At 43.2% G+C, this 19,063-nt stretch overlaps 1 protein-coding gene across 50 annotated transcripts in view; it reads right to left on the bottom strand.

Annotated features, from left to right (window-relative positions):
* Positions 1–19,063, bottom strand: part of SORBS1 (sorbin and SH3 domain containing 1) — a 154,993-nt gene that overhangs the window by 70,412 nt on the left and 65,518 nt on the right. For 31 of the 50 annotated variants that reach the window (XM_085554331.1, XM_085554340.1, XM_085554369.1 and 28 more), the window contains one exon: positions 10,657–10,767. Coding sequence is in view for 19 of the 50 variants with exons in the window: in XM_085554378.1 (XP_085410504.1) it covers positions 2,391–2,422 (32 nt within the window). In the remaining 31 variants the exon portion in view is untranslated. Of the gene's footprint in view, positions 1–2,390; positions 2,548–10,656; positions 10,768–19,063 lie in introns of those variants that run through there. The other 19 variants (XM_085554335.1, XM_085554358.1, XM_085554363.1 and 16 more) reach the window with 5 other exon arrangements.

Here is a 19,063-nt window from a genome sequence, read left to right as displayed (position 1 = left end):
TTTTAAATGCACTGTAACTGGGCTTTGACTTCCTCCTGAGTCCATAGTGACCACCCTCTGTTTTTGTATTTGATGGCTGAGATCATGGTGACATACGCCATGTCCTGTGTAATGTATGTCTTCTAAAGAAACAAGTGCCTTTGTGCGACACCTATACGCCAAAGCAGCTCACATTGTAAAGGTCCAGAAACTTCCAGAGTACTTCGAATAAAATCCTACATTCAGTCACAGCACCTGAGAGCATCAGAGACATTGATTTCTGCTCAGATTTATCTGCAATACGTATGCTAACACCTCACAGACATAAGCACTCTACAGACGAGCAGCATTGCAGCCCATGCAGGGCAACTCCCAGGGCACAGCTCTCAGACTGCAGCTCTGGAAGGAAAGCAGTAAACAGTTTAGCAGACCACCACCACCTGGGACAACTCAGGAAGCTTAAGTGAGACTTACATAAGATTTCAAGCAGGACACACACAACTACTGAAATTGCCATTTACTTACATTTAGTAAGGGGCAGTGAATTCAACACCACATTTGCCATTTTGTAGATTTATCTTTTTCATGGCAAATTGCAGCAATTACACCTAGCCTAGAGCATGATGTTTTTATGCTCCAACAGGAACAAGTAGAAAGTTCATTTAGTTCAAGCTGTTTTGGGACTATTTGTACCATCCATGCAGCTGGGGTGCTCTGTGTGCTGCACTCAGCTGCATACACCTCTGACACGGGGCCACTTGTGTCTGCAGAAGAATTGCTGTAAATTAACAGACCCAAATTCCAGAAGCCCTAATTACATATAACAATGGATCTGTTCAGCTGACCACAGGACCGAGGGACACACACAAACTACACTGCATTTAATCCAGTGAATGGCATTCTGTAAATACAATCAATTAGATCATCTAAACAACATCCAGCAGCTTCTCTTGCATGATTTTGTACAGCACAGACTACAAAGGCTGTCTTCACTGCTGTCATACGCTCTCAAATAGCGTAGTAGTAAATAAGTGGAAGTTTCATTAAGTAGAAATACTAATTAGTGATTGCCTGGTGTTACAAAGTTAAGATTCCAATTGACCTAATTTTTGTGAAATATTTTTAGGGGAAAGATTCTTGTGCACCACTGACATTATAAAGAACTACCTTAATACCACAGATCACCTTCTACCATCTCAGACACATCCCGAGTCTCCTAGCTGTGCAAGGCAGAGGAGTTGCTCTGGAAGTGAATTATCACTCTGGCAATGATATCAGACAATTGTTAATCATGACCTCTGTTAGCACTAGCTGTTTTCAGGCTCTTTGCAAACACTCACTAAGCAACACTTGGCATAGAGATAGAAGATTCAAGCCTCTATTCTATGCATCATCTGAAACTAACTGAGCCAGAACAGTGTAAACAAGGTGTGCATGTCAGTCTTTGAGTGTTTTATGATGCCTTCAGAATAAGCTAAGCCATCTCCAAAGCTCTTCTCATTATAAACACAACTGCAATGATCTCCAGGAGATCACAGAACAAGTTATATCTACCCAAAGTATGAAGGAAGTAAGGTATATCCTTCTTCCAACACACCTCTGACAAGTCTGATGATGCATGGGGAAGTTGGACAGGGTCGTTCTTCTTAGCCTTTGGCACTGCCACTCTAGAGAAATTTCCCTGGAACCAATTCATCTGCCTGAATATCAGGCACACAAAGGCCCCAGCAAAACCCAGAAGACCAGACAGCAAAGCCACACCTGCCAGGAATTCAGGCTGAAGTCCTGGCTGCTCACCTTGTTGCCTCTAAAGCTACTTACATGCTGGAATAAAGAACACAGCAATTGCTTCTCTGCTTGGTACTGAAAACATTCTGAGAAAACTGAACTTCTGTGTTAACAATGGTCTGACACTTGAAACATCTCCAGAAATAGCAGAACGCCAGATTTCAGAAACCAAATCTCATCTTCGCTTCCCTCTGACTCCTCAAGGCTCAGGTGACATATTGCAGAGATCTCCACATCCACTCTCCTCACTTTCATTTTAGCAATAGCCCTGGACTCAGCTCTCAGGAATTACTCTCAACCACTCCTTCCCATAAAATTAGTCAGGAGAATGATGCAGTAACTTGGGCACAGAGGCTAGGACCTGCTCAGTCCCCTTATCCAGGACACAAGCTCATGTAATGACTATTCTAGATATCTCCTCTCTTTTCAAGCAACAACTGGAAATACCTACCCATATAAAAGAAACAATTTCAAAGCCAGTTCAAGGAACTCAGCAGACCTACCCACTCACTGTGCATTAGCAGGTGTCACTACCACGTAAAGCCCTGGGAGATAAGTTCACAACAGCTCCAGGAAGGCTAGCTTTGACTAACTAGGAAAAAAAAACACAGCAGTGTTCTTACCTTGAATCAGACTTTTCAGTTAATGGTGCCATTTTCTTAGGCCCTCAGTTTCATCCCATAAGAGGACAAGAGTTAGGGAAGCCTTTCACTGTGCTGCCCAGTCACTTAGCTGCTGAAGTGTACCAAAAAATTTGTGGAAACCTTTCTCTCTCTCCCTGGCACCCTTAAATACTTTGCTCCTCCTCCTCCTGTGCTTTTATTAGCCAGCGGGTTCTTAGTCACAACATGCTGTCACCAGGCTTGCTCACCATCAGCCACCCCCACCCAGCCTGCTTGTCACTCGCCTGCCACTGTCACCAGGCCAGATGCTGGCTCTTCCTGCAGCTCTGAAGCTGGAGAAGGGACAGAAAGTTGGGAGATGACGCTGTGTTAGCAGGGAGATGGGATGCACTACAGAAGGGAAATGACAAGCAGGCCTTGTAGAAATACTCGATTAAAGCACATGGGAAGTACTTGAAAAAGAGCTTTTTCCTCTCTCTTTTTCATAACTGGAAAGTATCTGCCTATCAAGGGAGGAATGTTTTCATTAGCAGTAGACCCGGTAGATCCTATTTCAATGGGTAGGAGCTGAAGGGTCACAGCTAAAGTTTCTGCACTTGGCAGCTGAGATTCCTCATATAAATCCTCACGTGACACACAGGAAAACAAACCACTTTAATGATTACTAGATGTTATATGATGCCCACACCATGGGTATCATAGCACACCCAGGGGGTTCTTTTAAGCCAGAAGACATTACAATTCCCCACATCTGAGCACTACCACCACTCCACAGCATTGCACTGGAGTGGAAGTGGTGCATTCAGGATGGCAAGGGGTCTGGTCTGCCCACAGCCTGTTTCTGGATCATGATGCCTCAAGTACACACATATGGGCACTGATATGCTGTCAAACCAAGGGACTGAAAAAATGTACTGAAAATTATTGCAAGGCAAGCATCTCCTAGCAAGCAAGGCCCAGAAAGCAACGCAGATGGCCAGACCTGCTGATTGCAGAAGAGCACAGAGCGAAGTTTACTATGTGGGTCACCACTTACGGTAACATCAGACTCTCCGTAAAACATTAGCAAAGGGCAGTACAAAGGTCTCCAAATTCTACACATGTAAATACACACCAGTGCATTGTGGAATTCTGATTAGCAGCATGCCCCCATTTTATTTGCTGCCCAACATACATTCAGCACCCCAATATTTATCTCTCATCAAATGAAGCATTTAACTCTTGGCCAATAATGGCACAATTCTGACTTGGTTCACTGGCTAAAGGAGTCAGAAGTGGCTGGACAATTCTGCTTCAAAAAGACCAATCCCCATTCCTAAACATATACTTTGTGGTAACCAATTACAGTACACAAAGGGTTCACATGCCCACAATTAAAGACTAACTCCACACGGAGCTCAGATTTGAAGTTTTGGATTCTTCTGCCCCAGTAGGTATCAGAGGCTACTCACGAAATTCAGGTTGGGATTCAGGTCCTAGACCCTGAAAAGTCAGGTGTACAGAACTCCCAATAACAAACAGGAAAGCCAAGGAAAAATAAACAAACAAACAAAAAACCCACACACAACACTGTCCACTGTAAACTGTGCAGTCATCACCTTCAATTACTTGAAGCACACTAGTTTAGACAACAGTATAAAACAGGAGACCTCCCTCACCACCCAAAGATGATCTCCTTTATTTCCTTCTCAGTTCAGCCCTGGAGCCTGATCACAGAGTTTTTTGGGCAGAAACCATGATGCAAAAATATCAGCTAATGAATGAGAGAATAGCACCTATGCAGAGACAAAGTAGGGATGGATCCAGAGGTGTGCTCAGGCTCAAAGTCAGATTGGTAATTTCAGGGCAGGGATTGGGTGAAACATTTCAGGAAGCAGCCTAGACAACCTGCAAATAGCCTGGCCAGGAGAGATGAGTTACTGCTCTAGATAACCACCTGGGTGGAAAACTGAAGGACCTTCACAGAAATTGCTGTTTCACATGGGTGAGGGGAGAAATGAGCAGGAAGCACTGCACAGACACATGCCTTTTTTTTTTTTTTCTTATTCCCTGAAGTCAGTCCTGAGTGCAAGATAAAAAATGTAATTGTTCTGCTGCTGTTTTACTACCATCTCATAGCAAAAGCATAGTATCCCTTGCAGTCATCCTGGCAATTACTGCTACATAACTGCTGCCGTATTTTTTCTCCCACAGTATCCACATCTTTGGGAGGCAGCTCAGGGGGGACCTTATGTCTCTCTGCAACTCCCTGAAAGGAAGTTTTAGTGAGGTTGTTGTTGGCCTCTTCTTCCAGATAACAGCAGTGAGACAAGGGGAATGGCCTCAAGTTGCACCAGGGGAAGTTCAGATCTGATATTATGAAAAATCTGTTCTCAGAAAGAGTGCAATGCACTGGCACAGGCTGCTCAGGGAGGTGGTGGAGTCACTGTCCCTGGGGTGTACAGAAAAGGGCAAATATAGTGCTGAGCAACACGGTTAGTGGGCACTGTGGGGATGGATTGATGGTTGGTCTAGATGATCTTTATGGTCTTATCCAACCTTAATGATTCTATGACCATCATATCAAGTGAAAGAAAAAGAGACAAAACAATCTGCACAACAAAGAAAGCATCTGGCATAACAGAGACAGATCCCAGCTCTAGGACATTCTAGACCACTGCTCTAGCCCCTGGAAAACCTACCTTTATCATATCTGTTTTGCTTCCAAATCCATACACAGATTCTCTCACAGGAGGGAGTGGGCTACTCTCACTATAAGCTACCTAGCTAAGCATGCTGCACAATTAATAGGGGTGGTTGTTTGTTTTGATAAATATCACACAGCCACACTAGTTATTTAATACTGCCCCAATATGCATAGGGCAGTGAAATGTCAGTTTAAAAAAAATAAGGTACTTTGGGAAGATCTGGGAGATGCTAAGCAAAAGCTACAAAGTTTCTGCAGACAAGTGCACTTGCATCATGCTTGTGTTTTTCCTTCAGTTTCCTCTGAGTACTGGGGGTTGACTCACAAAACAAAACTCAGCCAAAATAACACGCTGTTGCTAGAGTTACACCCAGCACCATGATTGAGAAAACTCACTCACCCAGGATCCTGGTCCTGCTGGGCTGGAGCTTCAGCTTTGTTACACAACAGCCACCCCAGTTCTGGTTGGGATACTTCTACAGCACACTACTGCTCAGAGATGAGCCCCAGCTTGCCACAAACCTCTAACAACGTGATCCTCTTGAGTGTTTAAGATCTGAGCATGAACTCTGTAGCACAGTCCTCCCCAGCTGAGAGCTATGGGAACCAGCGTCACTGCAGAGTGCAGCACTGCAGCCAGCCCCTGCAGCTTGCCAGGCAGCACAGTGCAACTGCACAAGGACTCAGGAAGCACTTACACTGATCCCTGCGGCATGAAAGAGCTCAAACTGTCACCAGAGACTGAGGAAGACTCCATGTGAACATGCATACAAGCTTTTTAACAACCCTAGATAAGTATGCAATCTCATAGTAGGAGCAAGTCTATAGGGCTAATTAAGAGCTAGCAAGAGACCCTTGTAACAGTAATGTATGTATTAATTTAGTGAAATCATACAGCCTGTTAAGTGGGGAGAGACAGACAGACAGACAGAGACAGAGAGAGACAGAAAGAAGTGTAGGCTACAAGGCAAACAGCTAGAAATCTTAAACAGCTGAGAAAACTTCCTTACTGAATCAAGGAACTCTCCCAGTGTCCCCTCCTGGCTGTTGGAAAGAAGAGATGCACCGTAGACTGTCGATCCAGCATTTAAAACAGCCCAAATTACTACCTGGTAGGGTTAGAATTGATCCAGATCTGAGATCTGCAACGTCTTCAGAGACTTCAGACAGAGACATAGGTTTCCACTGAACTAAGAAGTCAGCAGGAGAAGCTGGGAAGCACTGCCTCATGCTGACAGAGGCTGGGAGCAACCAGCAGTTCAGCAGCCTCCTGAGCAGAAGTTTCCCCCCAGCTACTAACTCATCTTAACTCTCAGACTTGAGCTGTTAACCCATCTACACTCTCACACATAACAAAAAGTATAACCTTGTCCTACCTTGAATAATTGCCGTCTCTGGCCCAAGAAATTTTGTAAAATTAAGAGCCTGCTAAATGCAATACTACAGGAGGAAAAACTTAGGACTGTCATGCTTAACTAAGTCCTAAGTAAATCAATGGTAAGTACACCACACAGTCAAGGAAACATGCATCCTCACCTGCACATCAGCAACTCCACCCCTCCGCACCCAGTATTGCCACTTATACTTGGATAAAACAGAAGTAAAATCTAAACACTGTGATTTCTGGATTAGGTTCAGCAATCTCCTGCTGCACACTGTCTAGCAACTGCTGGATCTGCTCCACTAATACAAAAAACGACTGATGATTATTCTTAAAACAAGCTTAGCTAACCAATACCTGATCCTTACTGATTCAATCAGATTGTCATTCAGTGAAAAGCACTACTGGCTGTGAAAGTAACTGAATACAACCTAATCAATATTAAAAGCTTTGTAATGGCGTTAGCTGTTTACCATTATTTTACCAACTGTTATCAACAGTTACCAACTTTTGTGCTGCTGAGGTACAAGCTTAAGGTACAGTCAGGAGAAAATCATCTCCCACATAACATGCAAATAAGCTGTTTTTGGGTAAAATTCTCTCGCTTTTTTTACAGGCTCAAAATACTAAGTATTTTGCGGTCTCCAGGCAAGCAGCCGAGCTTACCAGCTATTCCATCAACAGTGGCTTAAGAAGAGATAAGAGAGCAGTAAAGAAGAGAATTAGGAGAAGTAGCCACAAAGAAAATTCAGACTGTGCTGTCCATCCATCTCAGCATTTTCCTGCAATGCACTTCACCACACCCTTGTGAAAGACAAGCTACCATAGAATCACAGAATCCTTACAGTTAGAAGGGACCTTTAATGGACAATCAGCCCAAATCCCCTGCAATGAACAGGGACACCTGCAGCTTGATCAAGTTACTCACAGTGTGGTCCAGCCTGGCCTTCAGTGACTCCAGGTACGAAGCTTCCACCATGTCTCTGGGCAACCTGTTCCAGTGTCTCACCACCCCCCCTATAAAAATCTTTTTTATTATATCCAACCTAAATCTACCCTCCTTATGCCCAAAACCATTTCCCCTGGTTCTATCACTGCAGATCCTCCTGAAGAGTCAGTTCCCCTCTTTCTTCTGTACCCCTTTTAAATACTAGAAGGATCTAATATCAAATCTGACTGCTCTTTGGTCCTCTGTCCTCCAGGACTACAGCTAGAAGCCAAGAGGTAAGGTGTTTTCCAGCAGAGAAGTTTGTGCACTCACAGAAATAAAGTCCCGGCAGTTCTGCTTACAGCGTTTACAGTATATGCACAATTAACAAATATCCAGTCTCAAAACATCAAGCAGAGGAGAAAAATGGATTTGACTAATTCAGCCATCTGTCTGGAATTATTAACCAGATACATTTGTAACTATGAAAGCTAATGAGAAGGTAATCAGATCTCACAGCAAGTCATTGCCTTTGGGAGTGAAGAAGGGTTTAACAATCCCATCTCACCCATTCCTCCCCCACCAGCTCTGGCTGCCACAATGCTTTGAAGGCATCACTGAAGTTACAAATGTCCTCTAAGGGCAACACCTGAATATATGTACAGTGCAAGGAAATTTGCCTAAACATCTCCAGGGAGGCTAAAAGAAAAGCCAAACTTTCCCCATGTCCTCCCCACCATTCCAGTATCTCTTGTCAGAGAGAGAAACAGTAACTGGATGACTAAGGAATGATAATGACTGCTGGTGGGTGCACTGCTGGGCTCTGATTAGATTCTTCTTGGCTTCCGAACAAATTAAAAACCAAAAACAAACAAATTAAAAACCCAACTATTGGTTGTTTAGAGAGGCAGGACTGGCCTGTTAGTGTCAGTACAGGACTCTGTCAAGACACTCCTGGGTTGTCATCTTTCTCCAGGAAATTCAGACCCTTCACTGTGGTAACTTGGAATGAAGTAAGCAAAGGACTTGCTCATCGGGCCATGAGCTGCTCCCACAGTCCCATATGTCAAAAGTCTCTTAGCTGAAAAACCACTGCTAAACAGTCTCTGGGGAACACCAACCTCTGGGAGACCCGGGGCAGTGAAGTTTTCATGTCTTACACTAACTACCCTGCAGCGAATAAGCAAGAGCTATGAATCTGTGAGCAGATTGGGAAAAAATTAAGGAAAACATTTGAAACACATTGTCCCTTCCAGCATCTTTGCCTCATCAACTCCCCATCTGTTTCCAAAAGTTCAATAGAAAAAATTAAAACTTCTCCTGCTTTCTACAAACTCACTTTCTGTTCTGGTTTATGGTGCCACACTGCCCCATTTTAACCTCTTTTATAGTCCACAGTGGGCAGCTGGTGTGACCAGCTGGAGTCAAAACAATGCCATGGAGCAATGAAAAGACTAGGTGCACCTTACTGCAGCCCATCTGAGTAACCTTCAGCTTTCACTTGAAGCAGTGAATTAGAGAACTGGGAAGGCAGCAACAACTGACCCACAAACCCTGGTAAACAGAGCTACTAATGAGCACAGCAACCCTCTAGGAACCTCTACAGCAGTTCTCTGCATGCAGAAAGTGTAATTTCTCTCCTTTTAGAGAGGAATGAATGGATCAACTACACAGCCTTGGACTCAGGAGCATTTTCCATACCTAGGTCCTCCACCTAAGAAAGCAAAAGATATGGCCAGGATTTCCTCACTCTGTTCTCTTAGACTTACTTTGCTTCCTGTTGCTCTGGCTAGATAAATATTTTCATACAGCTGTGCTGAGGTAGAGATCTCTCACCCAGTAGCATCCAACACCCTCACAAATTATTCACATCATTAATATACGTATTTTTTCCTCTCTCTGCCTTTGGTACAACTTTGTCAGGGCTGCAATTGTGTCTCAGCCAGATGTCTAAGCTAAAGGTCTCAACTGAACAGTTGATCTGCAGAGTACACTGCAGTTAAAAAATAACAGAGTGCCTTAATTAGATCCTAAAAAAACAAATGCAACATACCATGGTGTACAAATACTCCTCTGCATTCCCATAAGTTTCTGGCAAGAAGAAGAGTCAGAATACAAAAAACAAGTATTTTCTCTCACATAAAAGGATAACAAAAAGAGCTATTAAAAGCTCCACCTAACCAGGAACTGAGGCTAGAGTAAACCATTCTCCTCCAAATCTTTACATGGACTAACCAAGTCTTGGTACCAAATGCTGTTGCACTCACTGAAGCACACCTTAAATATTACCTAATGACCATAGGACTGAGCAAGAGGGAAACTCTGTGGCTCCTCGGGATGTCTGTGACAATCCAGGCTTCTTGGAGATGCTTTTTTCCAGACAAATGCCTGACAGCATACTCATACAGCATGTTTCCACCTGGAGGAAAACTCCCTAAGGAGTTCCCTTCTCCTAAAGCAAAAACATTAAGGGGAAGCAGCCCTTTGGCAGCCAAAGGACAGGATCAAATGCAGATTTGGTATAAAATGGCTCAGCTCTAGAAGAATAACATATTCCTTTTGCAAGCAATTATGCCAGTTCAACAGCAGGGTGCTGCAGTTTTGCTTTGAGGCAGTAGGAAGAAAATTACAGAAAACTCAGTTTGACAGATTCTATAAGGTTCTCCAGCTTTCTCTTCAATATCATGGGTTTTCATTCCTCAGAGAGCACAAGGTCTCTGTTGCTCCAAACCAACATAAGGTCAAGCCATGAATCTTGATATTCTCTCAAGTCTAACCCAGTAGACTCTTACAGATGAGTTAAATAATCCAGCCCACTACTGCCATAACCCAAAGCTATCCTCTAATTCAATGCCTGGTAGCCACGTCTAAGTCTAAAGCTTGCAGGCATGCACTGCTACTAAATGTGGATTCATAACCCATTTAAGGCCAATTGCTAAACTTTGGTACTTACCCTAAGCCCTAACCTTCAATGCAATTCCCAAATCTAACCTACGCCATATGTTCCTGACACAGACTAAGGCACAAAGTACTTACTGGTATAATCATCAAAACAAACAGCAAAGGACATCACAAACACAGACAGTAAATAAGGAACATATCCAAAGATTTTAAAAAGTAAATTAAAATATTGTTAGCCCAGCAAGGATCAAATGCATTCATGAGTCACCACAAAGCTGCACTAAGAGTTTGATCCTTTTTCAAGCACTATTTTGTCTGTTCATGTAGGTCTCCACATGAGATGCTCCTTCCCCTCTTGCAAGTTGCTCACCACAGTCAGCTGGCTGAACTCTTCAGGCCCAGCTGAAAAGTGCAGGATCCTCTACCAGTGACTTCCACTCCAGCTTTTCTTCACATACAACTGTTCTGTCACAGCACATACCTACAAAAGGCAAATGAGGAGAAAACACTATGAGTGCCACTGGTCTGGCTGTCCAATACATCTACAAACAGATCTGTTCCAAAGCAATCAGCCATTCACAGAATTACTGTTACACATAGAAGAACTAATTCCATTTGCTTAGCATGGAGGAAGCAGTCAATACAAACAGCAGGCTGCGCAGATCCACATCATAGCATCCCCTATGTAAGAACCAATCCTTAGGGTTGTCTCCAGGGAAGGCTGAACCACATCTTTTCCTATCTTTCTGCTAGAGATCCCCTCCCAAGCAGCAAGGACAGCTGAATAGCACAAATACCCACGCCTCCTCTCAACCTACATCCTGCTTGCTAATGTAAATCACTGCTGATTTCAGCTTAATTTGAAATACTGGTTTGCAAAATGCAGAGAAATAAGTGAATGCACATCTTATTCAGCTATCCCCAATGCATAAATAAATTTGTCTGATACAAAGCCTAGGCTGAAAGCTAGCAGTAGGAACCATCACAAGATGGGAACACCCTGATGCCAGGAGATCCCGTAAGATATGCATCAGTTTCTCTTTGGACAAATTCTTTGGTTAGAGAACACAGCTAGACAGCCACAGAGACTGGATTTACAGAGGACAGATTCTCTGAGTGTTGATGGTTACTAAGTGTGACTATTTAACCCCAGTCCAGTATTAAATCTAAACAGTTATATTTGACATTGATTAGACAGATGGCTGTACAGCTTTACTGTTTCACTCAATAACACTAACAGCATCCTGGCTTTAGCAAGCCATCTATGCAGGTCAATCAGTAAGGTAAGTATTGATACCACTCAAGTTTAATCATGTCATTTATCAGGCTTAACTAGATGTCATTTGATGGGCTGAACTAGTCAGATAGCTTCCCTGTGCTGCTTCTGCACTGAGTTGAAGAGGGGGTTCTCTAGAGGGCAATATGCCCTTCTGACACTTGCCTGTATGTAGTATCATCAGAAAGACCCAGAGGAGATCAGCTGGTCAAGTTATACACCTACACTGTGTGACTAACAATCCCCAACTGTGCTTTATTCAAGCTCTGAGAGGAGTGGGGTCACCTCTTCTGAGGAGCAATGTCAGTCCAGAACCTCCAAGGGCCCAGTAAAACACCAGTGGGGCAGCCAATGAGTCTCACAGGTTGGGTGTGCTGAACAGGTGGTGGTAAACACGGCATGGATAAAAGGTGATGACCAGGGGTAAAATCTCTCAGAGAACATCAGAGACCTTGCATGTGAGCCATCTCAGAACACGCCCACGGACCACCAGTAATAGCAGGTTCCTTTCTGTTTTTTGAAGTCTCGGGTTTTCTTTCAGGACTTGCTGATATCATGAAGAATGAGCTTCAATGAACCAGTAGATTTTTAATAGATCTGAAATAGTCCTTGGAAGACACAAGATGAAACAAATCAGTTTTCTGTCTAGTACAGTCTAGTAGTTTCCTCATCTCCAACAGGTAAAACTGAATAGATGTAAGCATACAAATAGTCTTGTATGTTAGATAGTACAGTTGAAAGGATCATCTGCTAGTTATGGGAAGACAAATATTATAGCAGGTTGTCCAGAGCATGTGTCAAGATGATCTTAAGTTTCCAGTTGCAGGTCAAGCCCTGGTTTTGCAGCTGGACAAGAAGCTGACACTAACAAAAGTATCTAAAACTAGAAAATATGCTGCTCATTGCAAGGACTAACAGCTAAGTTGAAAGGGGAAGGATGAAAAATGGATGAAAGAAGCCCTGGTGGTGACCTTGCTCTGGAGAAGGCTCTCACGCAAGCCCTGGCCAGGGAGCACAGAAGGATGTGGGAAAGCAGATGTGGACCATGGCTGGCTGTATTCCTGCCCAGAAGGGACAGCTAATCATTCAGCCTTTCCTCTTGGAAATAAGTCCCTGAAGGACCATAAGAAGCTGCTTTTGGTAAAAAGCAATGCAGAAGTAACAGAAAGGTTCAGCTTTAACAAACTTTACACTCAATACCGTTAGTGACAGAATTCCCCCTCCTGCCAGTGGCAGCAAAACTAAGGAATCTGGCAGCATCAGAGATGAAGGACATTCCTGAAAAGGTTTTTGACACTTAAATTCTGATTTTATTAGACTTCAGCTGTGTTCTTATTTTATCTGCTGCTAGAGCTCGATTTCTACTATAACAGAAAAGACCACTAGAAGGAGTTTGTAGGATGACAATTGGACTAGATGATCCCAGCAGTCTTTTTAAACCTTTATGCTTCTATCATTATAGGATGTTCTACAGGAAGACGTTCCACCAAGTAGTGCAGAAGGAACCTGGGCATGTCCTGCACAACCAGACAGTTTGCCAGGCCTGTGCTCAGCTGGCCACAACTAGCAGCACATGAGAGCACATAACCTGTGCTCCTGCCCCAGCACTCTGAACAGATGCTGTTAAGAAATAAGTGAGTGCTGAAATCAAGCAAACTGAGGAAAAACTATAAATAAAAAATATAAATAAATAAAATTCCAACAGCAATGGTAAGGTCTAAACATTCCTTGAGCTCCCCAGCATTCAGATCCTCTGTCCAGTAAGTCATTGTTGCACAGGACAAGCTGTGGCTTGCATTGCTTTAATGCATCAAGCCTCAGTCTGTCCAGGTACCCAGATCTGATTAAAGAGCATTTTAGAGTGACCAACAACCAGCAACCTGGCACTTCTTTAAAAGGCTGGACACAGGCTGCATTCACTCAAACCACATCCCCACGGAGAAAGTAACTCTGCCAAAAGCAAAAAGGAGAGACTGAAAACAGGAAAAAACTTTTCCTCATAGATAGTGGCCAAGCATGATCCAGCAAGGTAACTCTATGTGTACATCTGAGAGCACAGGCAACACCTAATGCAGGCATAGACACCTGCTCAGTACACTGTAGTTTGTGCATTGCTTTTGCACACTTCACTGTGCAATCTCACCCAATGACCCAGCAGAGCACAGTGCACAGTGGAAAACTGCTCAAACACAATGACACAGCACAGCTCGCACACCCCCATCAGAAGCAGTGGAAAACTGTCCAATTGATCTCACACCAGACACACACAGCCTCTGGCCCTAGAACTGGAGGTGTTAAGCAAAAGAAACACGGGAGTTTCATATTGTTTTCAAGGTGAAAAGAGAAAGGAGCTGACTCTGCTTGACTTCATCACGTTGTTTGTACGGGGCCCTGTGCATTGTGCACTGAGCTGCAAAATCAAAGCAAGTACAATGGCAATGAAAACACAATCAAATATACCAGTGTGGGACCAGCTTTGCTGTGGAAAAGCAAAGAGTTGGGAAGAAAAAAACAAAAACACTAAACAGTACTCAGATCTGAAGGTCAGTTCTGCAGCCATTTAGAAAAAGAGACGCTTAACATTGTTAAGATTAGCAGGATAACAATATTATTATTTTGCTGCTACCCACGTAAAAACAGGGAGTCCATTTTCCAAGGAATCTAAATGGAAAAGACAAATGAAGGAGAAACACACATAGATGAGGAGTGATTTGACCCCGGATCACATAATACCAGGATCAGGGCCAGGAAGAAACCATGGTTCCTGACTCCTGGCACAGTGCTCTTTTCTCTAGTCCGTATTTCTTTTACATCTGGAAGCAGGCACCTATGTTTATCTAGAGAGCCTGAGGTTGCTGCAATTGTAAACTGTTTGTCACCATCCCATCAGCTGGAGGTTATCAGAGTATTTGAATGTACTATCCAAATTGGAAAGCTGTGAGCAAATCCAGCAAGAAGCATAAGCATGGTAGGGAGCGTGACAGTAATGTCTTAAACAACTGTTTCTTGTCCTTGGTCTCATGTGGCAATATGGTCTCATACAGCAATATTCTTCAACCCTGAAAGTCATAAGACTAGTGGCTCAGATTAGAAAAGATATCAACAAACCTTTTGAAAACATCTTATCTGAGCCATTCCACCATATCCATTCTAGTTTAGTATCACACACAACACCACTATTCTTAGCTAGCACAGCAAAGATGAGATTCTAGAAACAATTTAGCTCATTACAATTAATAACAATATTGTGAATCAGTCTGTTATTGTTAATAGTAACACTGCAGATGGCTTAACTTTATGATCATTTACTACATTTTATCAAACTAACTATTCATATGTGATATATATGGACTGCTTATAAACAGATGGCCAGTGTTCAGTCTGTGTATATGGACTGATCAACTTACAGAAACTGCTTTGGGCCAGTGAGATCAGTGATACTAAGAGCCTGCATGCAAGGCCAAACCCTGTAAAAGTATACCAGTGCATTCAAAAAGAGAGGATCAAATGCATCTCGGCTTGATCCCATTCTATAAAAGCTGTCTTAGCTCTTCTCCATTGTAAGACTGAATTCCACTAACTGATGGATCTTTTATTTTAGTGAGTTTATATAAACCAATGGCTTTGCTCACCCACTGCTCAACAAACATGACCTACATGGTATGTGATCTCCAAACAGAAATTCCTTACACGGGCTACTCAGGATTCAACTGTGTTGAGAAAACACAGTCAGCACATAACACATGAGCTCAAGTCTTCTGAGTAGAAGCTCCTCTTGGCTGTTGCTGAAATTCCTCTTCCAGGTTTGTTGAGCTCAACGCCTGACAGCTTGCTTTTGCCTGCCTAAGGGAGCCAGCAACATCTACTTCATCTCTTCCACAGCAGTGTGGTCAGCACAGTTTCTGGTCAGCAGTGTCAGCCCAGCACAAAAGGACCCTCCTCTGCTCAGGTGTGACAGTCTTTCTGGTTGGGTAAACCAGCAGGTGGTCCTTGCAGACAGAAACTGCTCAGAAGCAGCTAATATGTACCAGTAAGGCATCTAATAGTGCAGCCTTCCCAACAGGTGCACAGGCATGCAGGATGCAGATGGTCAGTGGCAGCTTTCAGTCCAATGCGGAGTTTAAGAACATGTCTGCACATGTTCTTCTCTTCTTAGGGAGAAAAGAAGGGGATATCAATGGGACTCAACAGTGCTTTTCAAGGAAGTTTTCATTGATCAGGAAACCACATTAGAACAAGAGAATAAACTCCTGTGACTACGTCCTGGCTTCCTGAGTTTCCTGCACTCCCAGCTCAATGCTGAGGACAGGAACCAACAGCAAATCACACACTGCAAAATAAAGGAAGAAAGCCACATTATATCTTTAGGATGATCATGTAGAACCAAGGCTGTCCATCAGCACTGATCTACTTTCAAGTTTAGTTATCAGCGATGCACAACTGCCTATTTCCATAATCCAGTGGTTCTCCTTTGAAAGGGAGAGAATGTCAGCATCATGCAGACAGGAAATAAAGAACAATACTGCAGCGATGCCAGAGCTTAGGGCACATTCTCACTTTGTCTCAATTTTCCATTAACTAATATTGTCAGGTCCACAGAGGCGACATATGACTTACTGCAGGGTAATACCACTTAGATACAGACACTACTCTTGCCTGACCCCAACCTACATGAGATTAGAATCACTCCCTCCCACCCTCACCTCTTTCAGCACTTCTATATTTAACTGCAGATTAACTCATTTCCTCTTTCCACATGTGAGATTAGAGTGTCCCAAGTGCAGTCAGCTCAAGCAGAGCCTCAGTGCATCCCCCATGTAAATCACCACTCAATACACATACTAAAGCATGTCAAGGAGGAGAATGAGTCACTCTCTTCATACTCAAACTAAACACTTGCTTCTCAAGAAGTAAAGCTGGCAGGCAGCCCAGGCCCCAAAATAGTAGGAGATACCTCCAGTACTAATCTTCCCGTCCGTTATATAAATATCTCAAAGACACAAAAAGTGCCACCATTTACCAAAGTGTTTGAATGAAATGTGGGTTGGTGACCAAGGCAAAGGGTCGAACACATCATGACTTGGCTTCTGGTCACGGCATTGATTGCGCTTCTCTAGGAGGAAATAATTGTCCCTCATACCATGGAGGGGAGGGGGGGAGGGGGGGAAAAAAAGAAGAAAAACGAAGAAAATCTCCCTAAGGTCATGCTCACCACTCTTGGTTCAAAAAGGCTGTGAGACATAAAATTGCTTTAAATCCATCCACATGAGTTAACTTCACAGTGAATATAATTCTTCATAGCTAACACCGATGGCAATGAATTTTACCTCAACAAGCACAGAAAGGATGGAGCATACAAAACTCAGAACAGGAATAAGGTCTTTGGCCTCCGCTTTTACATCAGTAGTCCTTTAAAGTACAAGCACTTATTTTCCTCATCCCCATAATGGTAAAACCTCTCTTGTTCTAACACTTCAGGAGAAGAGGCCCCCTTAATTTTAAGTGGCTGTAATAATAGGCCTCAGTATTCCTGCCAAGAATAACAGAAAATCAATGTGGATCGAGAGCAGGGAGACACGCAGGAGAGCTACTGGCATTTGCTTCAGCACAACAGCTGGAATAAGTTGTCAGTTCCTCTTACTGTATCTTCCAACTGCACTGCCTGGCTAAGGGAGCTATTAAAGGAAAGAAAACGTTCGCGACAAGCTTATGACACATCTCAGAAGCAATAGCAGACTCTCCATGATTCAAGAAACTATGGAATGACAAACAGATGGAATAAGAAATAGAGCTGTGGAATGACACTGGAGGACTCTGCTGTAGATTGCTGGAGCAATGGGGCATGGCAGGCAGATGTACAATTGCCAGCACAGAATCTGTCGGATCTAATTCAGTAACTGCATTGCCTGCAAATGAAATCACAATACACTAGACTGACATAACTGTTATAATTTGGTGCTGCTGTGCATATACCAAGTGATAAGATACCCTACACACCCTTCACTCTCTGTATTTTGGTGTGAAGTGGCTGAATTCTCCCAGGAAGGCAAGGACCTGCTCTGAAGAGATCAATACCCACTATGGCAGTGATGATTCTCTTTCAGCTCCAGTATTCCCAGAGGATTGTAAATACATTGCAATGGTTTGTAGGCATCCTTCTTTTCCTTAAAGGTAGACTGAACGTGTCCTGAAATCATTTTTGGTTGGGTTTATTTTGTTTGTTTTTTCTGGCTGCATGAGTTTGCTGCATGAAATATACAGCAAAGTGAGGACACATCTCAAAATCAATAGCATGCTTCCAGTGATTAGAGAGTCTGAAATGATGGACACATGGGGACGGGAAAAGAGACAGTGCACTCCATCGGGTGACTCAGAAATATAGCTCAGATATACTGTGCATGAGCTGCGTAACTGATAGAAAATGCTCCTGTGCTTCCTCTGTACACAAGTTCCACGTTGCGATGAAATTGCAAGCATATCTTTTGACAGTAAGTCTCACTCCTTGCTTCCATCCCACCTGGGCACGTGCTCACACACTCTTATGTACCTCTGCTTGTATATTTTCCTTAGGGTTATTTTTCAGTTTGTTTTTCTCCTAATTAGACTCAGTCCCTGAGAAATATGATCTATTCCTTGCAAAAAGTAAATGCTAAGAGTCTACATCAGGACTACAGGAAGCAAAAAATCTTTCCTGCTCTAAGGAAAAGGTTCATGTTTCATATTTCTTTAAACCCCGCGTTGTTTAGATGTTTTTAGACAGAACAGGAGAAAACTGATTGTAATCATTACAAAAAAAATTCTCAAGAGATTCCCTGCCAACTCTGCACCTTATGCTTGTACGCTGCAAGTGACAAAGTGGCTTGCAAGGTTACACCAGGTGAGTGCAGTTACACTGACAGTAAGGCATCCTCAGAATGGGTAATAAAAACTCACTAAGAAACACTTCCTGATGAGAAGGCCTTTCAAGGAGTCTTAAAGCAGTCTGCAGAGCAGCTCTCAGAGGACCACTGTTTGGCCAGAGCATGCTGAGCTGCAGCTCCAACATACTGCAGGGGATAATGAAGCAGTCTCAGTGATGCTGTGATTACTGCTGCACTATGGAGCTCCCTGTTGCCCCACAAACATGCCTTAAGATAATTCCTGCTTGACTCAAGCACAAGCAGTGAGAAAAGGAAGATCAGGTTCACTACAGCAAAGGCTGGAGTAGCTACAAGGAACATGTTGAAGAGATGGGGATTGCATCCCTACCTGGACTGAGATTGGCAGTGCTCCAGGGGAAAGCAGCAGGAGGAGCAGGCAGACTTTTGGAGCTACCAGCCAAAAAATCTGACTCACTAACAAATGTATAATGAAATAATACTGAGGAACTTCAAAAGATTAGATAGATGAGTCAAATCAATGCTCAAGAGGCAAATGTACATTGAAGAAGTTACAGGAAAAGATTAGAGGAATACTTAGCTGGGAAAAGATGGGAGCAAAGAAGAAAAGCTAATTGATTGCA

Source organism: Coturnix japonica, chromosome 8 (genome assembly GCF_054131305.1).
Source record: "Coturnix japonica strain WE chromosome 8, WE-NBRP24, whole genome shotgun sequence".
Taxonomy (NCBI): domain Eukaryota; kingdom Metazoa; phylum Chordata; class Aves; order Galliformes; family Phasianidae; genus Coturnix; species Coturnix japonica.
The sequence above is the reverse complement of the archived record's forward strand: the minus strand, read 5'-3'. Positions and strand labels throughout refer to the sequence as shown.